Consider the following 27177-nt stretch of genomic DNA (forward strand, 5'->3'; position numbering starts at 1 on the left):
AAGGTGAATAGCTTGGAACTGGATTAGCAGTGTGTGAGTGTAAAATCTCAAATTAACCTTGTTCTGGTGGACTTCAACATTATTGTGCCTAAATTCAGCCTACATTTGTCATTTAGGTAGATACTGAAGAAGTGACGGATATGAAGTCATGCTGTGGAGGAAGGAAACATTTCTTTTACAATTTTATTAATTCTTATTCTCATTTCATTATCTGACAATAACATGGATGGAGAAATGTACTACATCTCAAACCTGCACATAATCAGAAAGCAAAGCCAGAATATTAAACTGGAGGGTGGAGTGGAGGCAATAAGTAAGTGTTTACTATTTTGAATACATGTGCTGAAAGTTTCTCCATTTTGTTTATCATTATATTGATGATAACACTAGAGTTTCTGTTAATGGAAAAAAAAATGCCCAATATCTTTGCACTTGTGTAGCAAGTCAGTCAATTTCATAGCCACATTCGCTCGGGTAAATGGAGCAACAGAGTTCGGAGTGGGTTTAGGGGTACTGGATGTGTGTTTTGGTGGGGTTACAGACAAAATCTAAGATATAGGGAATCTACGTCCCACCCCTGGCTGCATCCAAAACAGCAAAATACTAAGTAACTAGGTGTTAATTTACACATAAATAACAGGTCTTTAATTGAGATGGAGAACAACACACAAAAACTGCAAAGTTCCTAAATATTCCACTAAGACCTGCCTCCCCCCCCCTCTCCCATCCTCCCAGACCAATTCTCTCTTAGTCTCATTACGTGCAGGGTTTCCAGAAAGATCTGACCTGATCTGGCGTTAATTTTGTTACACCCTTTTCAAGATTTTCCTCTAAATACATTTATATTTATATCTCTGGGATTATAGGAACAGATTATCACTACACAGAACAATTAAGCCATATTTGTCAAAACAAACGTGACACAATGCACATGCAATTTAAGGGAAACCCCCCCACCTCCCAAAAAAAATAATGCACAGTTGCATATGGCAAAACTAATGGCAGGTATAATATTGTTTCCAATACACTAGTAACTGCACAGCTACTTTGATGATGGGTAAAAAGAGCAATTTGCTTCGCGTGAATACGTATTCAGTTCTAGGAAAAAAGGAACAAGCTTGTTATCCTTACAATATTCACCAAAAGAAAATACTTTACACTAAATCTGAGGAGGAAGGAAATAAACTTGATGTATTCTTTATGTCACAGCAGATACTAGTCCCTATTGTATTGCCTTATGTATCACTTGAGTGACTCTGAATGGCAAAAGCTAGATTGAACCTGACTTGAAGGTAGTAGCTTTATCCCTTTGTGTCCTGCATATTTGTCTTGTTTGTGTCTTGTTTTGTGTTATGTATTGTTTTGAGCAGTACATGGTATGCATTCATTTCAGAGTTGGAGAATATTCCTCACTTGACTCCCAGGGTTTGAAAGGTACAGTTGTACAAGACTGGCTGTGTCCTCTGTGGGTGTGGTGTGTTGGTTATTTTTGCTGTTGTGGTAGGACCCTGTGAGGGCACTAAGTTGTATTCAGGCTTGATGTTGAGATGCTTGAAGCTTAGCCTGCGAGGCCAACATTTTATACCCCAAAAACCATATATTATTTATTGTCACCACCTGAGTTAATTTGACCAGTAACCGGTTCTGTGTGGATGTATGGTGGCCGTGCCAGTCTGTGCCTGGAGACCGGGAGCAAGTCGAAGCCCGGTGAAGTAAGTCACATTATTTATCCTTGTTAAGAACATGTGGGGACTGATGTTTCAAGGTATTAGAATGTGTTTATTCTATTCATTGCTTATTGAAGAGTCCCTGTTATTGTGGGGGTTTGTATCCTGACCTAGGCAACTTTGGCTCTAGCCTTGGGGATATGTCAATAATACTTAGTAATATGTGTTACAAGATAATGGAATCAGGGATCACTTTAGAGAGGAGAATTGTGTCTTGGGGTATGGCATGATATTTTAGATACAGAGATTATGTTCAAGAATAATCCTGGCCATTGAAGCTGCCCTAGGGGTAGAGATAGTATGTATATAGTAAGTGTTGTATTGGAGCAGTAAGTGGGGGCATTATAGAATTGGGAGCCTTGTGATTATTTATGACTTGGTGGTGGGTTTATGTTATTATTTATGTTATTATGTGTTATGCATTTTCAATATCCCAAAGGGAAAATCACATCTGCAGGAAGTTTCACTGTGGTTAGGGTTCGTATTACAAATTCCCTCGGGATAATTCCAGAGCATGTATAGACAAAATACTAGTTAACGTATTTTGTACCCTGCAGTTCTCGACCATCATCAGCGGAGCAAGAGAGACAAGGGGTGCTGGCCTAAAGAGAAAGTGGCCCAAAAGACAGGAGTTGGTGAAACAGTGACAGCTGCCTGAAGCTTACCGTAACTTTTGGATTGAAATTGTCATTTGAACTTTAAGTATCAGAAGACGTGAAAAGAGATCAAGTTTCTTAATTTCTTGAATTTCCTAATGTTATAATTCAATCATTCCCTAATTTGTGATTTATGTGAAGGGTGTGATTTACGTGAAGGGGTGTTTCAGTCGGTAATTGTATCACTATATTTTTCTGTTCTATACACCCACTTGTCCGAGTTCTATATGAACGGGTGTTTCAGTCGGTAATTGTATCACTATATACACCCACATGTCCTAGTTCTTTATGGAGTCAAGTACCTAGCTGTTATCCTCGCCTTAATTAACAAAGTTAGCACTATTCCCGTGTTGGTCAGGGGAACAGTGACACTTTGGCGTTCGGAAAATTCCACTCTCCTCAACTCTGTTGTACTCCATCACCTTCCGTAAGACTGAATATTACTAAGTGATATTCCATCACGGTTAGGGATACTTCTTTCCAGGGTGGGGATGGCGGGGACAAAAAATTTAACAACTGCACTCATTCAATACAAAAAAAGAGCAATTTGCTTTGCTTGAATACTTATTCAGTTCTAGGAAAAAAGGAATTCGAGCTTGTTATCCTTACAATATTCACCAAAAAAAAAACTTTACACTACATCTGAGGACGAAGGAAATAAACTTGATGTATTCTTTAACGTTCCGAAAATTCCATTCTCCTTAACTCTGTTGTACTCCATCGCCTTGCGTAAGACTGAATATTTTTAAGTGATATTTCATCACAGTTAGGGATACTTCTTTCAGGGGGTGGGGTGGGGATGGCGGGGACAAAAAATTTAACAACTGCACTCATTCAATACAAACACTTGGTATCAATTCCATATGAGTTAGGTAACATCTTCGCTTGCGAACAACCATAAATAGGACATTTTGACCAAATTTTAACGTCCCTGATTTATGCTTGACACTCCTGCTAAACGCGCTCGGGTTTATACAGCAGCGAAGTAAATCTTTGTACTCAAGACAGACTCATTGGTTAGTTTTGAAATTCATTCCAACTTTCTTCGCACATGACCATATCTGTGACCCGCTCGCAAACAATAGTCCTACAACCCATTGTCTCCAGCATACTGCTACCAATAATTTATACAATGCGAGCATCATATCCATCTTGTACTCTCAACGTACCAAACCCAAATGGAAGAAACTTGAAAATGTACCTGGCTCTTCCTCCTTCTGTACGGCTTTATGAGATTGAATGACCCTTTGACCTAGCATCTTGATCTCTGCTACCAGTCTCTTCATGGAATCCTCTGATTTTACTACGCTGTCCTTCAACGTCTAAGCAGAAAGAAGATGGATTAATAATCAATCATGCAAATATTATAAAACACCTATTTGTAGTCTGGTCATTTGATTGGTCAATTGCTCGTTGATTGCATGCAAAATCCGCTCTATTCCACTCTATGAAATAGAACCATGAGTTATACTTTCTTGGTAGCACTTTTTTCAACAGTAAGAGAGCAGAGAAACCTGTCTGTTCAAAACAATCTGTTGCATGAGTGCATTTTACCCATCTTAATATAATATGTTGTATAAAAAAAATAATGAATGGTTTCCATTCGTGCAATAGTGCAAATATTTCATTCGTTGAAAGATGTAATTTGTTCCATTCAATATTCCATCTTTCAACTCATGAAATATTTGCACTATTGCACGAATGGAAACCATTCAATATTTGTATAATAATCAATCACGCAAAGATGAATTAATAATCAATCATGCAAATATGGATTAATAATCAATCACGCAAAGATGGATTAGTAATCAATCACGCAAAGATGCATTAATAATCATCGTTGCTAACAGATTTCTCCTTTGTTATACAATTAACCCACAGGGGAAATGAATTCCACCCCACCAAGATGGGGAATATTTTCACTTTCATTAAATGACGTGTTAACTTTTTCCCCATAAGGTCTGTTCATACCACCGTCTTGTATGCTTTTGTCGCGTTACAGGAGCAGACGTCACTTACTCTCTTTGATGGGATCTGGGTAGGAGTTGAAATTTGAGCCCCAATGAATGAGCTGGAGCTTGTGCATTAAACACCAAATTTTTCATCCCCTGCAGCAGTGGGTATCTTCACTCAGCATTCTTTTAAACACGAAATGTAGTGTAAGCAATGAAACTTGAAATTTTCAACATGTTACATGATGTTGCATGTTAGTCGCAATTTAACCTTACATCCAATGATATTAAACACTAACATGTTAGGACAGCCCTTGAACAAAGCAATTAAACTTACATTAAATTAATTACTATACTCAAATTGACAGTTGAATGATCCATTAATTAATAGTTTTGTCATCTCACCTTCATTCTGTCATGGATTGCTTCATTAGTCATCTTAATTCCTTGCATACCTTGAAGGTAGCCATCTTTATCAATCATATCTTTCCTGAAACTTGCCTAATAAACTCCCTTGTGGGATCTTAGCATCTATTGTGATTTAAACGTAAGACAAGATGGCAATCTATGGTACTCATGTCTTTTATGATGGAATGGATCTACAATGAACTTTGACCTTGACCCTTAACAACTGCATAAGTTCTAAATTAAAATTTGTCCCATTATAGTAGTCTACATATTTTGTGGTTTAATGACTTTTCCAACATACTGACAAGCAGAAAATGGCTACACTTTCTGGGTATTTGACCTTTCACCTATGACATTTAGACAATCACCCAAGATCAAGTTTACAGTACATGGTCAGGCACCTTCCCACCAAGTTTGAATGTGATCGGACTTACAGTCTAGGAGAAGTTCACGACACACTCTTTTGCACAATTTAGACCAATTGACCAGTTAACTACAAGCCTAAACAGCTAAATCTGTCTTGTTTTAAACTTTGTCTCTTCATTCTCTACATATAATGTGGTTTAATGCCTTTGTCCAACAAGTTGGCATGCAGAAAATGGCTAAAAACCAAGTTTTAGATTTCTTGACCTTTGACCTCCTTGACGTCATCAATCACGCAGGCATGAATTAACATGGTCAGGCACCGACTCACCAAGCTTGAACTTGACATAAATTTGGGTCTAGGAGGAGTTTGCGACATATTTAATTTTGCTCACTCACGCACACAGACACGCTCACGCACTCACTCACTCACATTTTTTATGTGGGGTGAAGTACAACATGTCATCTCCCTATTCATTACATGAAGGGATATGAGATCAAAACAAACTCAACCAAAAGTCACAAACAGTTCTGCTTTACAGCAAGAAATAGATAGTGGTCTACTTTAAAATGCACTGTGCAGTTTTCAGAACAGTCAACTGTTTAGAGTGTAAATTTAAAAACCATATTGTTATAAGCAGCCTATTTTAGCCGCCCACCCCTCCTCCACTCACCCCCACCCCAAATAGACTTCTTTTTTACCGTCCCAATCCTTTACAACTTGAGATAGTTTGGAAAAGTGTTTGATCACGACGTAAAGTAACACGTATACTTCACATATGGTCACATGGCGTAATCAATGAGGTTCTTAAGAGAGACCGTAAGAAATCATCATACCCATCTGTTTTCAAAGACGGCGATCACGAAACCAGCGACGATCAAGACATTGCAAACGGTTTTAATGGTTTCTTCATTAACCTTGGACCCTCACTTGCCAGCAAAATCAGTCATACTGCAAAATCAAACAACCATATGTATAGCAATAATAGTACGCGAAACTCTATTTTCACCTACCCTGTCAGGGAGGAGGAACTCTTACGTGTTGCGAATCATTGCTTAAAGCCAAAGAAGGCAGCTGGGTACGATGATTTCAAGCCAGATATTGTTAAGCAGGTATTACCTTTCATTGTCACCCCTCTCATATCTGTAACATATCGTTCACCACTGGGGTATTCCCAGACAAGCTGAAGATTGCTAAGGTCTTACCCATTTTTAAGAAAGGAGAATCCAATATCTACGAGAACTACCGACCAATCTCTATTCTATCATGCTTTTCCAAAATTCTCGAACGTCTCATGTCCAACAGAATCATAAATTTTCTAGATGCTAATGACATACTTTGCAAGGAACAATATGGATTCCGCCCTGGTCACTCAACTGAGCTTGCCCTGGCAGATGCCATTGATAAATTATACGATAGCCTTGATAAGAAGAAAACATGTGTTGGAATATTCTTAGATCTATCAAAAGCATTTGATACCATTGACCATCGTATTCTGCTAAACAAGTTATCATTCTACGGTATTAGAGGACCAACCCTTAACTGGATGGACAGCTACTTATCAAAACGTTTACAGTATACTTCGTATAAGAACACCATGTCTGACTATGCTGAAATCCGCTGTGGTGTTCCTCAAGGTTCAATGTTAGGACCACTTCTTTTCATTATATATATCAATGACATCTGTCATATCTCTAATATTGCAAAAACTATTTTATTTGCAGATGACACTAGTATATTTTTCGAATCCAATAATTTGAATACTTTACATGACATAGTATCCATGGAGTTGAATCAATTTAACGACTGGTTTGCAACTAATAAGCTTTCACTTAATCTTGATAAAACCAGCTACATTGTGTTCAATAAAAGTAAATCTTTTTCTTGGAAAAAAGACATTTTAATGGATGGTAAGCCTATCAAGCATGTACATAGTATTAAGTTTCTTGGAGTTTATATTGATAGTAAACTTACTTGGTGTGAACATATATCAAATATTGCAAACACTGTGGCGAAAAATGTTGGTATCATTTTTAAGTTGAAACACTATTTTCCTCAGAATATTCTTAGAATGCTTTACCAAACATTAGTGTTCCCCCATTTTTCATATTGCTCTATAATCTGGTCTGGCACCCATAATGTTTACCTTCACCCTCTTGAAATCCTACAAAAGAAAGTCATTCGTCACATAACTCATTCTGAATATCGTGAACACACCAGCTCACTTTTCAAATAGCTCAACTTATTAAAATTTAACGATATTGTTAGGCTGAATGTAGCCACATTCTTTTACAAGGCTTGGAATGGCTTACTTCCTGCAGCCTTTCATGACTTATTTACTATTAACAGCGCCATACATAGTCACCACACTAGAAGTGCCGGTCAAGCACACCACAACTTATGTAATACAACATTTGGTACGTTAAGTTTAAAGAATCATGCTATGAGGACATGGAATGATCTAACTGCTACTATAAAATCTAAACCATCTAAAGAAACATTTAGAAAAGCACTTAAAAAAGAAGTAATTTCTCAGTATTGATACATCGTTTATATTGTATGTTATTAATTATTCTTTATTAAGACACTAGTTATATTTACATTTATGTATATATGTTTTTTGTTTTGTTTTTTTGTTTTCCCTTTCTTTCTTTCTTGGGAGTCCTTTACCTTGTTAAGCCTGAATTGGCTTTTTAGAGGACTTCCCTCCACATGTATATATCCAGTGGAAAATCAAATAAATCAAATCAAAATGTCGTTAAAAAGAAACATCGATACCTTCAACCAGTTGCATTTATGGTAAGTAAACATTCAGTTTGGGATTATCCAATAACTTTTCTCAATAAAGTACATTGCATTTACTTTTCCCAGTCAGTTTCTTATTTTTGAATTCTTTTACAAGAGAATAAACATAGATAATATGTTGCCAGCTGACAAAACCTTGCTTCAACTAAAACATGTTTAGAGAGTGAAACTTACTTATGACTGGTTAAAATGTCGATCCCGGTTACTATCGCTACCACTGGACTCCGTATTCAGAGATGAGCCATGCGTTTACTCGGACTGAGCCGTATCTCCTAAATTTTCTATAGCGACCTTTTGTGGGGAGAATAAACTGGAGCTAAAGATGAAAGAAAAGAGAAACAACAATGTAGACAGACAGAGGGTGAAAGAAGAAAAAAACAAAACACACTCAATGAACGTAAGAATATGTACATCAGGAAGCAGGTCAATGGCAAATTACCTCTTGCGGTAATGAGCTTAAAAATCATCCATCACTGATAGCAACAACTGCGGTGTACCGGTCGTGGCAAGAAGAAAAAATGACGGACGGTTTTGAACAAGAGTAAAGTCACCGCAATTTATTGGCTTCGTATTCGTTTATGACTCCATAACTCCGTAAAACTATCGAAAATACAAAAATAGAAAACTTACAGTACTAAATACAACATTTTTATATTTTGTTTTTTGGCATAAATAAAACTACACAAATTTCACTATTACACAAACATGAACCAGCAAATACACATGAAGAAAGCATTTAACTCATAATATATAAACACCAAAATACCTCTTTAGCCCTTTAATGTCGAGAACTTCCAGCAACCACTATTACGAACTGCTTACGTGGCATTACTTTCCATTGGCTTCGCATGGATCTCAGATCTTAAAATATAAATTACGTGTTCTGGCTAAACGCAACCAATGCCAGTGGTCCCTTTTCCGTGTGCGCCCAATATATATCAAAGGACATTGAAAAGGACTTATTACGTAACATAAATCATGAGGGTTCAAAAAGCCAATCACGCAAGGTACTCGTTTAAACATGAGCAAATAATTATGCAGCTGAATCTGAACAATTTGAGGTATGGTCAAACAAAGTTACCAAATGTTATATAACAGACAACAATACGAAAAAAAGCAAAATACATTTCACTACATGCAGTATGCCCTTTAACCCTTTCAATCAATGCATTAGGTGCCCTCTTGATCATCCTACAACTTTGTCATCTAAGTCATGGCTCTAAGACTGTCCAAAACTCCAGCAAAATTTGCGCCAAGAGCCAGTAAATATTGAGCAGCTGTGGTAAATGTTCAGGTTTGGATGTACAGTTTTAAACAAACCACTGAAAGAAAAGTTGCTCTTAAAATTCTGTCAATTCTACATGTTTTTTCTCACTCGGGAAACCATGCCCCTTGGTGCCTTTTCACAAGTGTATGTAAATAGCCTTGTTTTCCTACTAAAACTACAAAGTTGCCATAGTGCCCTGCCATCTCAATGAAAATCAAAGACAATTTCTAATTCTCTCCCTCGAAATAGTAGCTGTGCCCCTCCGGTTTCCTAATGAGAGTACATTAATAAACTGGGTACTTAGGTAAAAACTGCAATTGCTGATTTAAGGCACCAAACTGCATTAAATAAAAGCTTTCAATATATAAATATCTCTGCATCCTACCCTGTTGGTTTCTGTTACAGCTTATTGCTGCTCCATTTACTGATACTGTTTATATAATAAACTACTTTATCGACTTTTGTTTTCCAAAATATTCTATTTTGATTATTCTCGTGTGCATTTACTCCACCGTAATGTTCAACTACAGTAGCAGTGTGGTCTAACAGTTGAATGTTAAATGGATTCCAGAAGGGTGAGATAGGTAGGGATTTGGGACAGGTACAGTGACAGGACTCAGGAGTTAGGATTGGGGAGTACAACAATTACAGACCGTCATATATGGAACGACTACGCCTACCTGCGAAAGAAATATGATGCTTGTCCAGAGGAAGGACAGATTTATCCTCTAAACTTGACAACTTAGGGAAAAGGGCAGTAGAAAATTTGAAAGAGCTATTTGCATTAGAAAATACAGGAATGTCTATGAAACCCTGCAAAATTCTGGAAGGATACAAAAGTTCCTGAAACCCCACTTCTCTTGCCCCTTGCATCATTGTCCCTGCACCCCCCCCCCCCCCCCGTTCCTTTCACTGCAAATCGCATGAACGCATGCACTAAAATGCTGCTATTTCTGCCACGTTTAGTAGCCGAATAGATTTATAACAATCGAGACAAAACATCGAGTTATAAAAAAAAAACACCAGCTTTGTTGTTCTACTCCACCTTTTGACCTTTTGACATTAAGTCAAATTCCCATATTGACATTAAAAAGAGATGCCTCCCAATAATAAAGTTGGTGTGAATGCCATCAGAAATGTTTGAAAGGATAATTTCTAATCAATATGGGGAGTTTTCAAGCCACAGCAGAGCAAAGTTTTGGTATTTTGGGGTCTAATCATTAAGTGTATTAAAACCATAAATTACCAGCGTTTGTGAAAAGTACACTGTTGAGTCGGAAAATAAATGTGAGCAACCATTTCTTGTGAGAAATAATGTGTCAAGTGTACCCAAAAAATATTTGGTATTTTTTTACTCATTAAGTAAGATAAAGGAAGTGCTAAGTATTATTTTTTTTCAAGTTCGGATTTAAAGTTATCACTTTGATGTCTGCATGACTAGCAATACATATTTCAATGTTCAATTTGGAATATTTTACTCAAATTCACAGCATATCAGCACACGCAGTCCAAGAGTTAACACATTAACGTCTTCATGAAGCCATACCGTTCTGACACAACCAAACTTTTGCCGCGTGCTCTTGCGTGCTCTTGCATACCTCATTAATATGGACGTTTCTTGTTTGGTTATTCATCAAAGTCAGTCAACCGTAGAGATGCAGCCGTCAAAGATTTGACTGATGGCTTTCGTATATGGAACACCAAAAGGACCACAGTAGCATATACTACTACTAATGGTATGTGCTTCTAATTTGAAGTGTACTAATTTGACATGTACTACTACTTATTTGTCATGTACTACTACTTATTTGTCATGTACTACTACTTATTTGACATGTATTACTACTAATTTGACATGTATCACTACTAATTTGACAGGTACTACTACTAATTTGGCATGTACTACTTCTACTAATTTGACATGTACTAGGCCCACTACTAATTTGACATGTACTTCTACTACTATTAAGTTCATGTCTGCTACACCCAAATTGACACGTCCTACTACTGATATCAATACTATGAGGCGCCTTGCGTGACAAAACTATACGCCAAGTACTTTGATTACTTCTTATATATATATATATATATATATATAAATATATATATATATATATATATATATATATATATATATATATGTATATATATATATATATACATATATATATATATATATATATATATATATATATATATGTGGGTGTTTATTTTTTTATGGGTACCAATGCTGTTTAAGGCACCACTTTCCTTGTGCACTAATCCTTTCTCACTATTAAGTTGCAATGAATTATTCATGTGGTAAATATTTATGTGCATTAATATGTCTTTGTTATGGTACCAACACCAAAAAATAAATGTGTTGACAACCATGTTTTTTTTGTAGATTTTTTAATGGTGTCCCATCATTTTTTGCTGTTTATCTGTGACATTTCAACAGTTGTTATTAAATATGCTATATTTTATCATTACAGGGTAAATTCGTCGATTATTTGTTCGAAGTAAATAATAACCTATGTCTCCTTCACGTTATTCGAAATTTCGCTTTATATTGGTTCGTGTTCGTTATGCAGTGAATTGATCACTTTGCAACTTACGACGTAAGTTTTCGTGTCCTTAACACTTACGTAGGGAACATCAGTTTTCCACCATGTATATTTGAAAATAAAAGGCATGTACTACATTGTTTTATCTGCTTAAGATTTAATGATGACAAACAATACTATAAATGAAAACAATGTTACGGTATTGCTAAAAGTGTCTCGAAAATAAACAGGTGAAACTTTTAGTCTTTCATTTCGTGTCCTAAAAATATTTTACGTTGTTATAAACTTCAGTGATCAGTATTTACTAACACATTGCGTAAAGTTTACTATCGTCTGCTAATTCAATGTCCCGGATGCAGATGAGGGAATTCCCGCTTTTACGTAGACACAAATGGTAGCAGACGAAAACAAATGCTGAAGTTTTATTTCGTGTCCTAACTTTTACGATGTAGCTAATTTTACGTTGTGACAACTTTCTGTGGCAGAAAAACAGGTGAGAATTATTTTTTTGGAGCTTAAACTATGCAAAACATTTAGATCGAGGTTAATACTAAAGTCAAAGTCCCTCACGTAATCGTTTATCTCGGAGGTATCCTAAGGTTACTTTCACAATGTAGTGTTGCTCTTAAATGTGACACTATGGTGTTCGTGTCCTGAACTTACGATGTAAACAAAACTGTTAATTACTGCAAGCGTATATTAAAATGCAACGTTCGAAGCGCGGCTGAGTTGGATAATGTGTAGGATATTTTCCGCGAAGTAGCTTCAAACACATTTTAAGCTGATTAAAACGCTTTGTCGTTCATTATAATTGAATTGATGGAATAATACTGGTAACAACGTAACGTTCGTTGCAGGACACCAAAATGTTGTGTAGGCTAGGCCTAGGTCCGAGCCTATATAACGTTGTTACGATGAAAAACTCTCGTTGATTTTAGGCATCATTTGTGAAGCGAACAGTATGGAATTCGGTCTGTTTGTTGTTATAGCTCAGTATTCTTTGCCTAAATCTAATACCTTTATTTTCACTTCATAGACGTATAAGCCTAGCCTAACGTTATTAAGCCCAGTGTTAATTACACATAGCTATAAGTATAACATTAGGCTATGATTAGGATAGCATAGTTAAGTGCCCTGGCAGAAATGAGCAGGTTGAGAAAGGATGAGCTCAACAAACAGGCATCGAGGATCTAACCAGAGAACTGTCTATGACATGGGCTATCATAGGTTCCTCCCCACCCCCCCCCCTCCTCCCCTTGAAAAATAATAAAAGGCCTAATAAAAATAGTACAACTGTCAAGTGTTGATTATTTGAAGCTGATCTTTTTCAAGTCTATACAGTATTGCTCTACCCCCCCCCCCCCCCCATTTTATTTTTTTATCCCCCTGCCCAGGAAGCAATCCTCTCAGTTTTTTGTGATCTTTTTTTATTTTTTTTATGATGTAATAAGGACTTTATTTGATCTGCTACATTTTTTATTGCATTGCAGGTAGTTTGTGGTGAAATATGCCACTGCCATTTAATCTTCGGGTTCGCCTCGTAAAGCCGGCAGACTGTGGTCATGATGATGTTACTCCCAGCAACTCCAAGACTCATGATGCTCCTCCTAATACTTCTGCAGAAGTCATTGCTGACCCTCAAATGACTAGATATAAGATTGGACCACATCAACGGGGCATCACCATGGAAAAAGAAAAATACTATGCAGTATTTTATGACAACAAGTACTATGTTGGTAAATTTGTTGATTTAGATGGGGATTTCTTTATCTTTAAATTCCTGCACAGGGTGCGAAACGCAAAGAGCATGATATATGATTGGCCAAAAAGGCCTGACAGTGAGAAAATTCATGGAAAGTATGTTATTCATGGGCCACTTCACATGATTGGAAATGGGCCTTTTGCGATTGTTGGTCAAGCAAAGGTTGATGCTCTGTATAATGAAATGAAAATGAAAGTTCAGCATGAAGTCTAGTAATCAATTTCCCACTTTTTATTCCATGCCAAAGTCCACATGATCTATGCAATGGTGATGATGTGTGTATGTATGTGTGTGATGCATTGCGATGGCATTCAAAAGTAACTTTTACTGAGGTTTGTAATTCTTCATCTTGATGAATCTAAAAATGATTAAGCAGTTGAATGTAGCTGATAATTTAGGTGGGTGGAGGCATAAAGTTATTAATTGGTAGCCATAGGTCAGAAAGTTATTTTGTATGGATTTCTTGTTGGAAAATGCATTAAGAGAAGACTTATTAGTGGCAAGTGTTTTCTTTGCACGATTCCATATTTTCAAATTAATAAAGTTACTGTTTGAGTTATTTACAAGAAAAAAGTAGATCTGTTTGTTGAAACTGCCTCAACATGAATTTAAATTTGAAAATAAAGGACTTACTTTGTTAGTTAATTGAAAGTGAGGGTATTATCATATGACAAAACTGCACTTTTAATTGGCAAGTTTCAAAGTGAAAGTTCATAATTGCATTTTAATATTCTAAAAAAAATTTAAATGTTGGAGTTTAAATGTTATTGAAGAAAGAAAACCGTCCACTCTCAAGTCTTGTTTGATGTCTGTTGAAACTGCAGGAACATGAATTTAAATTTGAAAATAAAGGACATAATTTGTTATTTTATTGAAAGTGAGTGTTTTATCATATGACAAAACTGTGCACTTTAATTGGCAAGTTTAATAGTTAAAGTTCATACAATTACATTTTAATATTCTAAATTTTTTTTAAATGTTGAAGTTTAAATGTTTGTTTGTAAGAAGAAAGTAAACCGTCCACTCTCAAGCCTTGTTTGATGTCTGTGGAAACTGCATGAAAATGAATTTAAATTTGAAAATAAAGGACAAACTTTGTTAGTTAATTGATAGCGAGTTTATTATCGTATGAAAAACTTTGCACTTTAATTGGCAAGTTTCAAAGTGAAAGTTCATATAATTACATTTTAATATTCTCAATTGTTTTTTAAATGTTGGAGTTTAATTGTTTGTTTGTAAGAAGAAAGAAAACCGTCCACTCTCAAGCCTTGTTTGCGTACAATTTTTTGTTAGTGTACTGTACACCTTACTGTACAGTAAATAGGAAGTTATGTAACAATGTATGCAGGTTGATAAAAATTATTCCTGTTGACCCCCTTCCCCTCCTCCTCCTCATACCCACCTCTCTATTAACCAGTGTACTTAGCTAAGAAAATACTGCAATGGTTTTGATTTCTGTGGGATGGTTCTTCTAGTAAGGAATTAATACAATATACCAAACTTACCTGACTTATGGTCAGCATGACTTCCTTTTCGGATTTCAGTGCAGTATACAGTGTGTTCCAGTTATATTAATTCTGGATATCAAGTTCAGACTTGTATCTAGTTACCATGTAGACACTGCTAATGAATTGTTTCTTGTTACTGCTAGTGATATTTAATATCGTGTTGGATGTTATGCAAATATAAACTTGATCGATGGTAGTTGTTCCATATGTAAGCAGGACACCAAATATTTTGTGTCCCACTTACACGGGGAATCTTGATAGTTGGTCTTATCTGCTGAAAGATTCTTGTAGATGGTTCTATGAAATGGATATATGTAGTGAAAGAACTTCTTTGCAATGTACAAAAATGTTTTTCATTGAACTGAAGGCTATTGTTTACTCAAAATGAAATAAATATTTATAACGTATGGGGAAAACCACATTATTGCCAATTTCAATTTCGTTATCATCACTAATTTGTTTTTCACATTCAAGCAAGAACTGTCAAGTGCTGATTTATTCAAGCGGTATTCATTACAAAGTTCAATAGTGATAAAAGTTTCAGAAGTGCAACCTGCTTGTAACTACTAATAGGAATTTCAAGTCACTTTGGTGTCCCACTTACACGTGGAACCATATCCGAAACGTCAAATTTAAAGTTGTGACTGTGCACATAAGGTTGACCTGAACTCAAAAATTGCTTGTAAATTATCAATTGCACATACTGAACTCTAGAATGAGTCACTATTTTATGGAATCAACTTATTTTGAAATTTTGGTATCAATGTCACAAGTTGGTACCCATAAAAAAATAAACACCCATATATACATACGCCACGTACTTTGATTACTTCTTATATATATATATATATATATATATATATATATATATATATATTTATATATATATATGGTAGTTCGTGGAACAGCGACCCATACTTTATAACAGATCAGTACGCCTGACGATTGCTGTACAACTATTTGCACAAGCGTGAAACTCTGAATAGCAATGGACTCTTAATAGTTTAACGTTTATTACATATATATTATATATATATATATCAATCATGCTCTAGTTGGGTATTGGGCCCTCTCACCGTTGATAGCATTTTAGCTATATTTTATAGTTTGGCTCCTGAACCTCGGTTGAGCACTCTACCTACTAACAGCAGTACATGTTTTTACAGTATGGAAGGATACAACATGAACTACTTGGGCAAGAACATTCCTTTGCCATCAACTAGAGAATACTTGAAAAGACTGCTAGAGATGACAGAGAAGCTGATAAACGGATGCGATGGAGAGCATTATTTTTCCTGGCCGACATTGACACCGATGTGGAAACAAGTGACACCAGCCGTGACGAGGACAACACCGCCACCACCGATGCATATGGGCTAAAATCGAGACGCGCCCCACCACAAATCCTGGAGTTGGTCTCATTCGAGTCCGATATGCTGGAAATGGTCGAGAACATTAGATTCAAGGAAGTGACTGAGAAGTTCCTGTCCAACCTCAAGAAGGGTGTAGAAAACATCACATCCTCTAAAAAAATCTTTGTGGAAGCGGACAAACCAGGAACATGTATAAGATGGACCCCGCCGAATATGGTGAGTTGCTTACTGTAAACATATCTCAGAAATACAAATATGCGGACTGCAACACCGCCACCGAAATAGATAATGAATACACAAGTCTAGCTGACAAATTAAAAATAGGTAACCGAATAAATAAAACTGGACCCAAAACGGCTTTCGTGACAATCAAGGACCACAAATTTTTTTTTCAAAATAACACAAAATGCAAGCTATAGACCCAACATAACCTGAAATGGGACGAGTGAGCAAGGCCTGACCGCATAAATACAGACATACTACAAGCGTACTGGAATGGTTTAAAAAATTACAGGAAAAGAGCAGTCTCACCTTTCTGGTCTTTGATATTGTTCATTTTTACCCCTAAAAAGCAAGGATCTCATACACAAATGTCTAGCATGGGCCAAAGCATACACCAGAATCAGTGATACTGAATACAAGACTATCATGCTCCCAAGGCGATCTCTCCTTCACGATCACAAGGGCAAACTTGGGAGAAGAGAGACACAGGTAACCAGTTCCACGTCTCAATGGGTGCATTTGACGGAGCGAAAATTTGTAAATTGGTGGGACTATTCATTTTGAACAAACTGGAGAAAAACCCCGACATCACTAGTTTGGGACTATACAGGGACGATGGACTAGCAGTAATGAGGTCATGCTCAGGCAGCAAAGCAGACAGAACACGAAAAGCCCTAATCAAGTTTTTCCTTACATGAGGACTAAAAATCACTGTACAAACAAACTTGAATACACTCGACTTCCTTGACGTCAGCCCAGAGTCGGGTCTTGAGATAGTTAATCCAGCGTAACGTTGCAGCATTAAATCGCTCCTCATGATTATTTCAGATTTCAGAGAGCTGTTTGGCAATGATATAGTGTGAGTTTACAGTATTAAACTGTTTACCTATATTAGCCATGTATATCCTACCATGTAGTCACACAGTGTCTGTATTATATGTCTTCTTTCTCTGTCATTAGGCATTCTTTCTGTTCTTAGTCTTCCCTCAAGCACTAGTAGCAGCCTTGGAATTTTCGACTTGGCCATTAATTCCTATTTTGATAGAAAACAAACAAAACACACTGTTGATTCTTCATAGTTTCAACTTATCAAATATAGTTTCTGTGATTCAACTAATGACATTCTATGCTGACCAAATGATTGTAAAAGTACTAACAAGTTATAAAATAGTTTGTTAACAGGTGTTGGACTTCTAAAAATGTTTATGATTCTTATGTGGTCAAATAAAATGTCCTACACATAGACACACAACATTGCTCAACCAATTGCTGATACTCGGCATGGTAAAAAGGTCTGTGGTAGTATACACCTATTATATGCCCCAATACACACTAAATCAAAAAGTAATGTGATCCCTTAATCTATTTAGCTCTCACAAGCTAACTGCAATCAATAACTGGATAGCTGACAAGTTGGCCATTCATAGCACCCTCAATTTTCTATATCATAACCATACAGATTGTTTGTTTACTATGAGAGACTGAAGTTTTCCTCACTTGTAAACAAACCTCTTTATTCAGCAGAAATCTATATTTGTATGCTGTTCCAGGGAGGTCTAAATTGGTCTAAACTTACCTCAACCGACCAAATTTTTGTATCACTTGTACTCTCTTTCATGCTCCTTAACATCCCTGCCAAGAGAAAAACAGACCCTAAATGAGAACATATCAAGATATTTGTTCTCCTGTTGCTTTTTTCTGAATGAGAACACTTGTGGTGGATTGATGTAAATGCTAATAGGAGTATGCCATCTTAACTAACAATTGAAATTTTAAGACTCCACATTAAACCTCTTTTAATGAATGTTTGAGTAGTTGTGATTTATACCCAGGGTAATGGCTAGAACGGGGGGGGGGATGTGGGGAGGGGTATCTCACCCCCCCAACTTGATAAAACTGACAATAGTTGGAAAAATTTTCGCATTTTGCGTGCGTTACACATGTCAATGTGCATATCATATAGGCATGCACCGGTTTTTACATCGCATGCCAATAACATACAATCATTTGCTGTGTTATTACCCTTCCATATTGGTTAGAATTATTGGGGAAGTCGATACAATATTAATGGTAATAATAATATCAGTTTAACCATTGAAAAACACATTGCAAATTATCTTTCTTTCAGTAAAAAACATTTGGTTGGGTGAGGCTTATAACTTTGAGAAGTGAGCGCCAGTGGGGACAAATGAATCGAAAAAATGTTCAGAACAAAAGTGCAGTCAGTCGCGAAAGACGCCACTGAATAGGTCACTAGGAAATTGTTTTATTTTAATGGGTAAAAGGAAAGGTATGTTTAGTTGGGGTGCAACAACCTTGAAGCCAGGTAACAGGTTCGGTTTTACAGCTCGTACAGCTGATGCCAACCGCACTGGTGACATGCCTACCCCTTCTGATGCAGATGTGGCACCTATTCCTCTTGCAAACTTAGATATGAAGAATTTGTGGGACTTGGCTCAAAGGTTGTGATTGGATGCATTCTCTGAAGATACAAAGGTACTGTAAGCTCTTGCCCATCTTCAAAGGTTTAAACCAAGAAGCAAACCTGGCAAGAATCCCACAGAACTAAACGTTGCACGGCAGTCAGGCTTGCTAGCTGTGACCAGATCTAGAATGAGGGCGCTGTGTTCAAACAACGTTCCAAAATCGTTGTAGTCGATAATATTGACTAGTTTCTCAGTGTAAGTCTTGTCTTGTATCATTCTATGTGCAGGTATGCAACTGCTTAGACTTCCAATAAATGCTTACAAACGAAACTAGTGAATAGGTCACTGGATAATTGTTATATTTTAAGGATAAAAACTGATTAGTATTTAGAAGAATGGGTAGAAGGAAAGGCATGTTTGATAGGCATGCAACGACCTTCAAGCCAGGTAACAGGTTTGGCTTTACAGCTCGTGCTCGTTACAGTGGTCATTACTTCATCAGTGCATTTTGGGGTAATTTGTTGTTACTACCTAGAAATCTCATGACATACTGCGATATTTTGGTGATATTTTTACAAACTTGGCCCCCAAATCACTCAAGCATAAAATGATGAGACGTTTTGTCATATTCCATGATTACACATCATACCCAACACCTTCAGCTATAATAAAAGCTCATAGAGTATATAATGGCAATTTTCAAATTCTTACATAAGGTAGCATGTGCCCATTTAATGCCCCATCAACTTACACACTAAATCAGTAAAGTAATGTAGTCCGTAAGTCTAGATAGAAGTTCTCAATAGCTAAATGCTACCCATCACTGGATAACTGACAAGTTGGCAATTTATGGCACCCTCAATTTTCAATATTATGACCATGTAGATATTTTGTTTGCTATGAGAGCCTGAAGTTTTCCTCACTTGTAAACAAACCTCTTTACTCAGCAGTAAACAATATTCACATGCTGCTCCAGGGAGGCCTAAAGTGGTCTAAACTTGCCTCAATTGACCCAATTTTTGTACTACTTGTACTTCCAATCACGCTCCATAACATCTAAGCCAAGATAAACCAGTTCTTGATTGATAGCATATCAAGAAAGATGTTCTCCTGTTGCTCTTTGGCATTTTTTCTGAATGAGTACACTTGGTGCGAATTGATATAGATGCTAACAGGAGTATTCCACCTTAAGTAGCAGTTGAACTTTTAAACTCCACTTTAAACCTCTTTTTTATGATATTTTGAGAAGTTGTGACTTATATCATTTTTGTTTATCTCTGTCTATTGGATGACTCTTCATATGGTTTCTAACACATGTTGTACAGTTTATATGAATAATACAGTACTGAACTTTAAACAAGTGAGTTCCCAATGATTGACATATTCCCTAGTGTGATAAGAAGTCATTCCATCAGCATGACAGGCATCTACTGAATGTCTAAATTGTTCTTGGGTCTACCGAATGTGTTTTAAGCACAGTTCCTCAGTTTGGTGCTACTTACCCACTCCGGTGGAAACTTGGTTGGCCTTCTTCCCTCTGAAAATTTGATCATCCAGTAATCAGTAGCACTTAGCTCTGGCCCTGAAACGAAAAAGAAAAATGTACTTGTTACTTTGGCACTGCTTTTCATAGGTATTTTGTCAGATTTTGTTGCAAAAACTACTTAGGAGAGCTATGTACGAGCTGTGATCAGATCTAGAATGAGGGCTCTGTTCAAACAACATTCCTAAATCGTTGTAGTTGATCATATTGACTAGTTTCTCAATGTAAGTCTTGTCTTGTATCATTCTATGTGCAGCTATTCAACTGCTAAATGCTTACAAACAAACTAGTGAATAGGTCACTAGAAAATTGGTATATTTTAAGGATAAAAACTGATTGGTATTTAGATGAATGGGTAAAAGGAAAGGCATGTTTGATAAGCATGCAACAATTCAAGCCAGGTAACAGGTTTGGCTTAACAGCTCATACAGCTGATGCCAACCAGACTGCCTAGCCCTTCTGATTCAGATGTGGCAACTATTTCCTCTTGCAAACCTGCATATAAAAGGCTCAGCATGGAAGAGTATAGAGAGTAGTTAACTCAACAGTTAAGAGACATGTGATATTTTCAACACAGTCACAACAAACCGTGTTCTCAGTCCTAATAAGCACCATGCTGGTAAGCTCAATCAAATGGCTCATAATGGCATTGGTATAGTGTTTGCAGAATCTACAGGAAACAGGTTAGTAAATTTGCAAAAGTTTTAAAACTAATTAGCAAACCTGGCAAGAATCCTTCAGAACTAAACATTGCACGGCAGTCAGGCTTGCAGCAGATGTTGATCAGTTCAAGTACAGCTCGTAGATTGCTCAGTAGCGTCTCTCTTTCAATTAGTCCTGCTGTCAGTACACTACAAAAGTCAGCCAACCAGTTTGGACCTGCAATCGAAGAAATGAATAAAAATGATATGTCAGAAAAGGGGTGTGTAAAGGAGACACTGCAACTGCATGGCCTCTTAAAAGACTTTCCAATTTTTGTAGAGTATGATTGTCAATATAATAACCCTCTGTGTACATCAAAAAGTAAAACTCCATTTGTTCCTGCAAGCCAATGCACTGATTCAATTGTTGAGAATGTCACCATGGATAAATTTTAAATTGGTTACCATCACTGTAACAAGTAGTACTTAATTGATGAAATGAAGAGAAGAAGGGGTCACAAGGTACAATGTCCAGGCCATGAGGGCTGTTCAGTAAAGATGCCAATATCGGAGATGAACAAAATGGTGGAAAGATTTATGCAGCCAAATTACTTACAGGTAAGAACTCACTAAAGGTCATGTACCTCACAACTGATGCTGATGGCAAGGCATGTAAAGGGTTCAGTAGAACATTGGCTGCAGCTTATCATTCTGATGTAGTACACCTAAACAGGTCTCTCTACAGAGCACTGACTAAAGCGTATACTCTCCTCTGATATATGACGAAATCTACAGTAAACAGGTTATAAAGGGCCTGTCACAGTGCTATGATGGCTCACAGAGAGACAAGCAATGGATGTGACACCTCCACACATAGGCTGTTGTGGCATATGTGGGAGATGTGAAATGATTTGGTTCTTAAAACTTAATTTCTTTGCACAATACTTTGAAGAGCAAATGCTGGAATGTGGACCCTGATGCCTCTTCTCTTAGCTGCCAGGGGTGGTATTGTGCAGATAATGCCATATGCTGGTGCCCCTGGCTAACTGATGGTGTAGGCACCTGTCCACATCCTGCATCCCTTTGTGTAACTTGCTGGGGCTGATGTATATTTTGCCACATTTATTTCATCAGCCCATGCCATCCAATCTTAGTCTGACATTGTGAATGTGTGAGCTATCCAGTTACAAATGTGTTACTAGACCTATCCTTATTCTGAATGCATCTGGGTCTCAATAGAACTGATTCTTACACCACATATATTACATTGTAATGTATGCATTTAAATTCTGACTGTCGCTTTTTGCTCTGCTAGGTACACAGTATTAATGCTGATAGTCGAATCTTACTTTTGTAGTTGATTAATCGCATAGCTCTTCTCGCGATACTCGGTTACAGTTATGGCATCATCACTGTCATTTCTACATTGCAAAAATACAGTCAAACAAATCTTTCTCCATGGTGCACTATCCTTATTTGTTCTCTAAAGTCTTAATGTGTGATGTCTAATTCATGTTAAAACATCTACCAAACAAAAACTGTCAGCAACTTTCAATATTCAACATTTCTTAAAATCCTTCAAAGTAAATCAAAAATTTTGGAATGGATCTACAAGGCTACTACAACTACTAGCACTAATCACAGCAAAAAATGAATGGATGCAACACCCTGTAGCAGTGTGATGATTACTATGCAAGAGTTTTCTGTAGAAGGACGTTCACCTTCTAGACTAGGCTTTAGCCTAGCGTGATAGCACGCACATATTTTGACACATTGAAATGAAACTTCACCGCAATTGACACACTCTATCAGACATATGCAGGTGCAGATCCAGAGGGGGGGTCCGGACCCCCCCTGCTCTTGGCCAAAAAACAAAAACAAAAAGAGAAAAAAAAGAGAGAGAAAAAAATAATTAAATTTAACATCCATGGCATTGGTTCTCTCCAATCTACCATGAATAGATCATCAATAAAATTAGCTAACTCGTACTGATGCAGATACATTTCGAGTGAGTTTTTGTAGGTGCTCTGTATGGCTAAATTGAAGGGGGTTCCCTGTTGTACTTAAATATCCAAGAATTTCACAATGGATAGCGTGAAACCCACTCCCCTTAGACCCAAGGATCACTGGAGGCCAAACCCCTCACCCATCCAGCATCCTGGATCCGGCCCTTCATCAAACAGTGGTGATGGAACGGGAGGGGGATTGGGGGCTAAAGGCATTATGATTTTTGTATCATCTCAACTCTTCTGATATGTATTACCATATTTCATGGGTTGTTTCTTCTCATCAATTGAGAAATTGCAGACATGAGATCCATATTTTCAGGCTAGGTACATGCAGCTTAGAATACACAGGAAGTGCCGTTTCCGGCCATCTGGGGGGTTTGTAAAGCCAAAAATTTTCTTGTACGCTCCGCGCCAACTGATGGTGGTGCTCCGCTTAGATAGTCTTAAGTTCAGGCGCGGCTGGACCAGTCCGACCCCCCCCCTTGTCACAAATCCTGCATCCGCCCATGATATGATACATGTGAACCAGGCCAAGCAATGAAATATACTGTAAACATGCATGTTTGAAGAAATTACAAATTCTTTGGCAATCATAAAAGATTAATAAAATTTGGGAATTTGCAATTATGCGCAATGATAAAAAACATTGCTAGGACTAAATGTTGCACTGCAGAACAATCGTCTTACTAACAAGTACATGCATGAATCTAACCTGAACAGGTGCTTGCTGAGTTTTAACACAGCACAGTTCTAGTGTAGCATTGTAAGAACCTGTGTTTGCGATATTTGCTGACAAACTGCTTTAGTGTTGTTTTTGATAGGTTAGGCTATTTTTCAATAGCAGATTGTGTGTAGTGCTAGCTTTAGTCCAGTAATCGCAACTTAGGTTTTGAGAGCGATTAATCAGACTTCCAAAGTGTAATCGCGACTACACGCGATTAATCGATCACGACTATCAGCACTACACTGTATAAAAGTAGACTACTTACCAAATGTACAACTTCGGTTCCTCAGGTTTTACATTGAAATTAGTGGCTCCTTATATCATCCTTTACTGTACTTGTACTACTACACATCTCAATAACACACAGATCAAAACAACAGACACAAATGTAATGTCCAAGATATACTATGTGCTACCCCTTTAAGTAAAGTGCAGCTGGCTATTATTTGGAATCTGTGGTCTCGTTGCTGTGGCCTTTTGACCTCTCTCCCTCCAGTAGGTGATGCTCTTATCTTTATATATTAACAATGCATGATTCACCCTGTTTGTTCCAACTGTATTAAATTCATGTACATATTATTATTAAGAAGAGAATTGATTTAGAAATAGAAGCAACATGTCGAATATAATATACTTTATACTGTCAGTGTATTCTTTGGAGTACAGAACTTTACAATGGTGACGAGGATGGGATGCAAACCCACGCGTGCAAAGCACAATGGATTAGCATCCCATCCTCGTCACCATTGTCAAGTTCTCTACTCCAAAGAATACACTGACAGTATAAAGTATATTTTCAGAATGTTCCGTCGCAGTGATGAAGAGATACAACCTTGCAGAATTTGTGATTTGATCTCTTTATCTATAGCTCAGAAAATTGACAGTGCTTCGCTAACTGCCTCAGTCTAGTGGCAAACATGTCCAGAGTTTCGCTCGAATCTTGTTTGGACTGTCTGAACTTGTATACTTCAAACTCAACATTCTTAGCAGGTTGAAAATAAGTAGACAAACTTCCTTGGCTTTCACATAATCAGCAGCTTCACCAGTGTCACTGAGAGTGTGAAAAATATCTAAAACACTTTCTCCAGCAAAATGTAACATCGCTCTCTTGCGTGTATTGTCTTTGATGTTGAATGCAATGAAAAAGTTTTCCAGTCTAGCAATCCACTTTTCCCAACGACTCCCAATATCTGCTTGATCAGATCCATTACCGAAACCGAATTCCGGAAACTGAAGATTTGCCATTTTCACAGTCAGAAATACAAACTTTGGGGACTTTTAAGATAGTGAGAACTTTGAAGATTTTTATAATCCGGTTTCACTACAGAGAACTTTTGTCAGATTTTTTTTTTTTTTGCAGATTATTATAATCTGAATGAAGAATGGATCACAATGTATCCCATCCTCATCGCCATTGTAAAGTTCTCTACTCCAAAGAATTACAGGCTCAAGTTCTTCAACTGGCTCATGAAGGACATCAGGGGGTTGTAAAAACCAAACAGTTGTTGAGAGAAAAAGTGATTTAGAAATAGAAGCAACAAGTCGAATATAATATACTTTATACTGTCAGTGTATTCTTTGGAGTAGAGAACTTGTTTTGCGTAGGTTGTTTTACTAGGACAATATTACCTAATTTAAATGTATGTGGTTTGGCCTTGTCCTTACAATCTGCATACGATTTCATATTATCTTTCTAAAGTCTATCTCTTTCCCTTATTTTCTCATCATTTTGAGAACTTGTGAGCTGAGGAAGTTTAACACAAATTGGTCTTCCAAACAACAACTCATGCGGGGGTTTAGATGTTTAGAATGGGGTGTTGCTCGATAATTTCTAAGAAAAGTGTACAACTCCTGATGCCAATTTTCACCTTCAACTCGAGCAGCACGAAATGTTTTCTGAATAGTTTGCATAAAGCGTTCTGCTTCAGCATTTTCTTTTGGCCAAAGTGGGGTGATCTTTCTGTGATGAAAGCCTAAGTAATCAGCAAATTGCTTGAAAATTTCGCCAGAGAACGGAGGACCATTATCTGTTTTGACACTTTCTGGGATTCCAAATGTGGAAAATATCTTGTCCAACTTAGGAATCACTGAATTGGCAGAAGTCGAATTGAGTGTCTCTACCACCGGGTACCTTGACATACAAAAACGAATGAAAATGCTCACACGCCCAAACAATCGCCAATGCTTCTCAATGATTCACCCTGTTTGTTCCCACTGTATTAAATTCATGTACATATTATTATTAAGAAGAAGAGAACTGATTTAGAAATAGAAGCAACAAGTTGAATATAATATACTTTATACTGTCAGTGTATTCTTTGGAGTAGAGAACTTTACAATGGCGACAAGACCACAGATTCTAAAAGCCTAGCTGCAGTTACTTAAAGGGGTAGCACATTGTATATCTTGGACATTACAACAGGTAGTACAGTGGTCTCTACAGGCCATGAACATGTTCTTCCAGTCTAATTATTACTTCATTAGTGCATTTTTGGGCACATGGTGTACCAATGTGTTGTTACTTCCGTGTCAATCTCGTGCCACATTGTGATATTTTGGTGATTTTTCACAAAATTTGCCCCAAATCACTCAAGCGCAAAATGATGAGACGTTTTTGTCATATTCCGTGATTACATATCATAACCAATACCCTTAGCTATACTTAAGGCTCATAGAGTCTAAAATGGCAATTTTCAAATTCTTACTTGTTATGGCCACGACACAAAAATTTCAACGTCCAGTATTTTTGGGATCCATTTAAGCATGTTCTCTAGAACATATATCACCCACTCTGCCAGTTAAAAACTTGATTTTTCCCTTCGAAAATTGAGAATTAATTTACCCTCTTTAGGCTTGAAAAGTTTGTTCGTCCGAAAATTTTCGTATTCTCATGACGTCATGTGACTACATCTTAGGAACACGATTTGCTCTTGCTGTTTCCTTCGAAGATATATCATACCTACACTCCGACAAGTGTACATAAATACACAAAACAATCGATAACAAGTCGGCGCGAAATCAAATCTAAATTTCCCGTGGAATGTCAGATTTAGAACCAAATGTGGCAACTGAAGTTCAAAGTGATAGTGGTTCTTCACCAGGCAGTGCAATTGGGCTAGAATTAGAGGTGCCCTTTTTAATATTTGAAGCAGAGAGTGAAGGCGATGATCATGCCAATATTGAACCTAATGTTGAGGGTGGACCTGAGGTGTTACTGTTAGGATATAGAACCGTATCAGTTCGA

General features: G+C 37.1%; 1 protein-coding gene and 1 long non-coding RNA gene across 22 annotated transcripts in view; one reads left to right on the forward strand and one right to left on the reverse strand.

Annotated features, from left to right (window-relative positions):
* LOC139967869 (uncharacterized) overlaps positions 1–27177 on the reverse strand; it is a 52393-nt gene that overhangs the window by 1455 nt on the left and 23761 nt on the right. For 5 of the 21 annotated variants that reach the window (XR_011793170.1, XR_011793167.1, XR_011793172.1 and 2 more), the window contains 8 exons: positions 21283–21438; positions 20519–20598; positions 18167–18222; positions 17501–17623; positions 8352–8512; positions 8087–8228; positions 4741–4825; positions 3585–3705 (listed from right to left, as the gene is read on the reverse strand). Coding sequence is in view for 15 of the 21 variants with exons in the window: in XM_071972033.1 (XP_071828134.1) it covers positions 3585–3705; positions 4741–4818 (199 nt within the window). In the remaining 6 variants the exon portion in view is untranslated. Of the gene's footprint in view, positions 1–57; positions 152–3552; positions 3706–4740; positions 5887–5943; positions 6059–8086; positions 8229–8351; positions 8513–17476; positions 17624–18166; positions 18223–20518; positions 20599–21282; positions 21439–24198; positions 24292–27177 lie in introns of those variants that run through there. The other 16 variants (XM_071972027.1, XM_071972021.1, XM_071972019.1 and 13 more) reach the window with 13 other exon arrangements.
* Positions 11374–14453, forward strand: LOC139967868 (uncharacterized). The gene is made up of 2 exons (XR_011793166.1): positions 11374–12218; positions 13216–14453. It is a non-coding gene; the product is annotated as an uncharacterized lncRNA (long non-coding RNA).

Source organism: Apostichopus japonicus, chromosome 5 (genome assembly GCF_037975245.1).
Source record: "Apostichopus japonicus isolate 1M-3 chromosome 5, ASM3797524v1, whole genome shotgun sequence".
NCBI lineage: Eukaryota > Metazoa > Echinodermata > Holothuroidea > Aspidochirotida > Stichopodidae > Apostichopus > Apostichopus japonicus.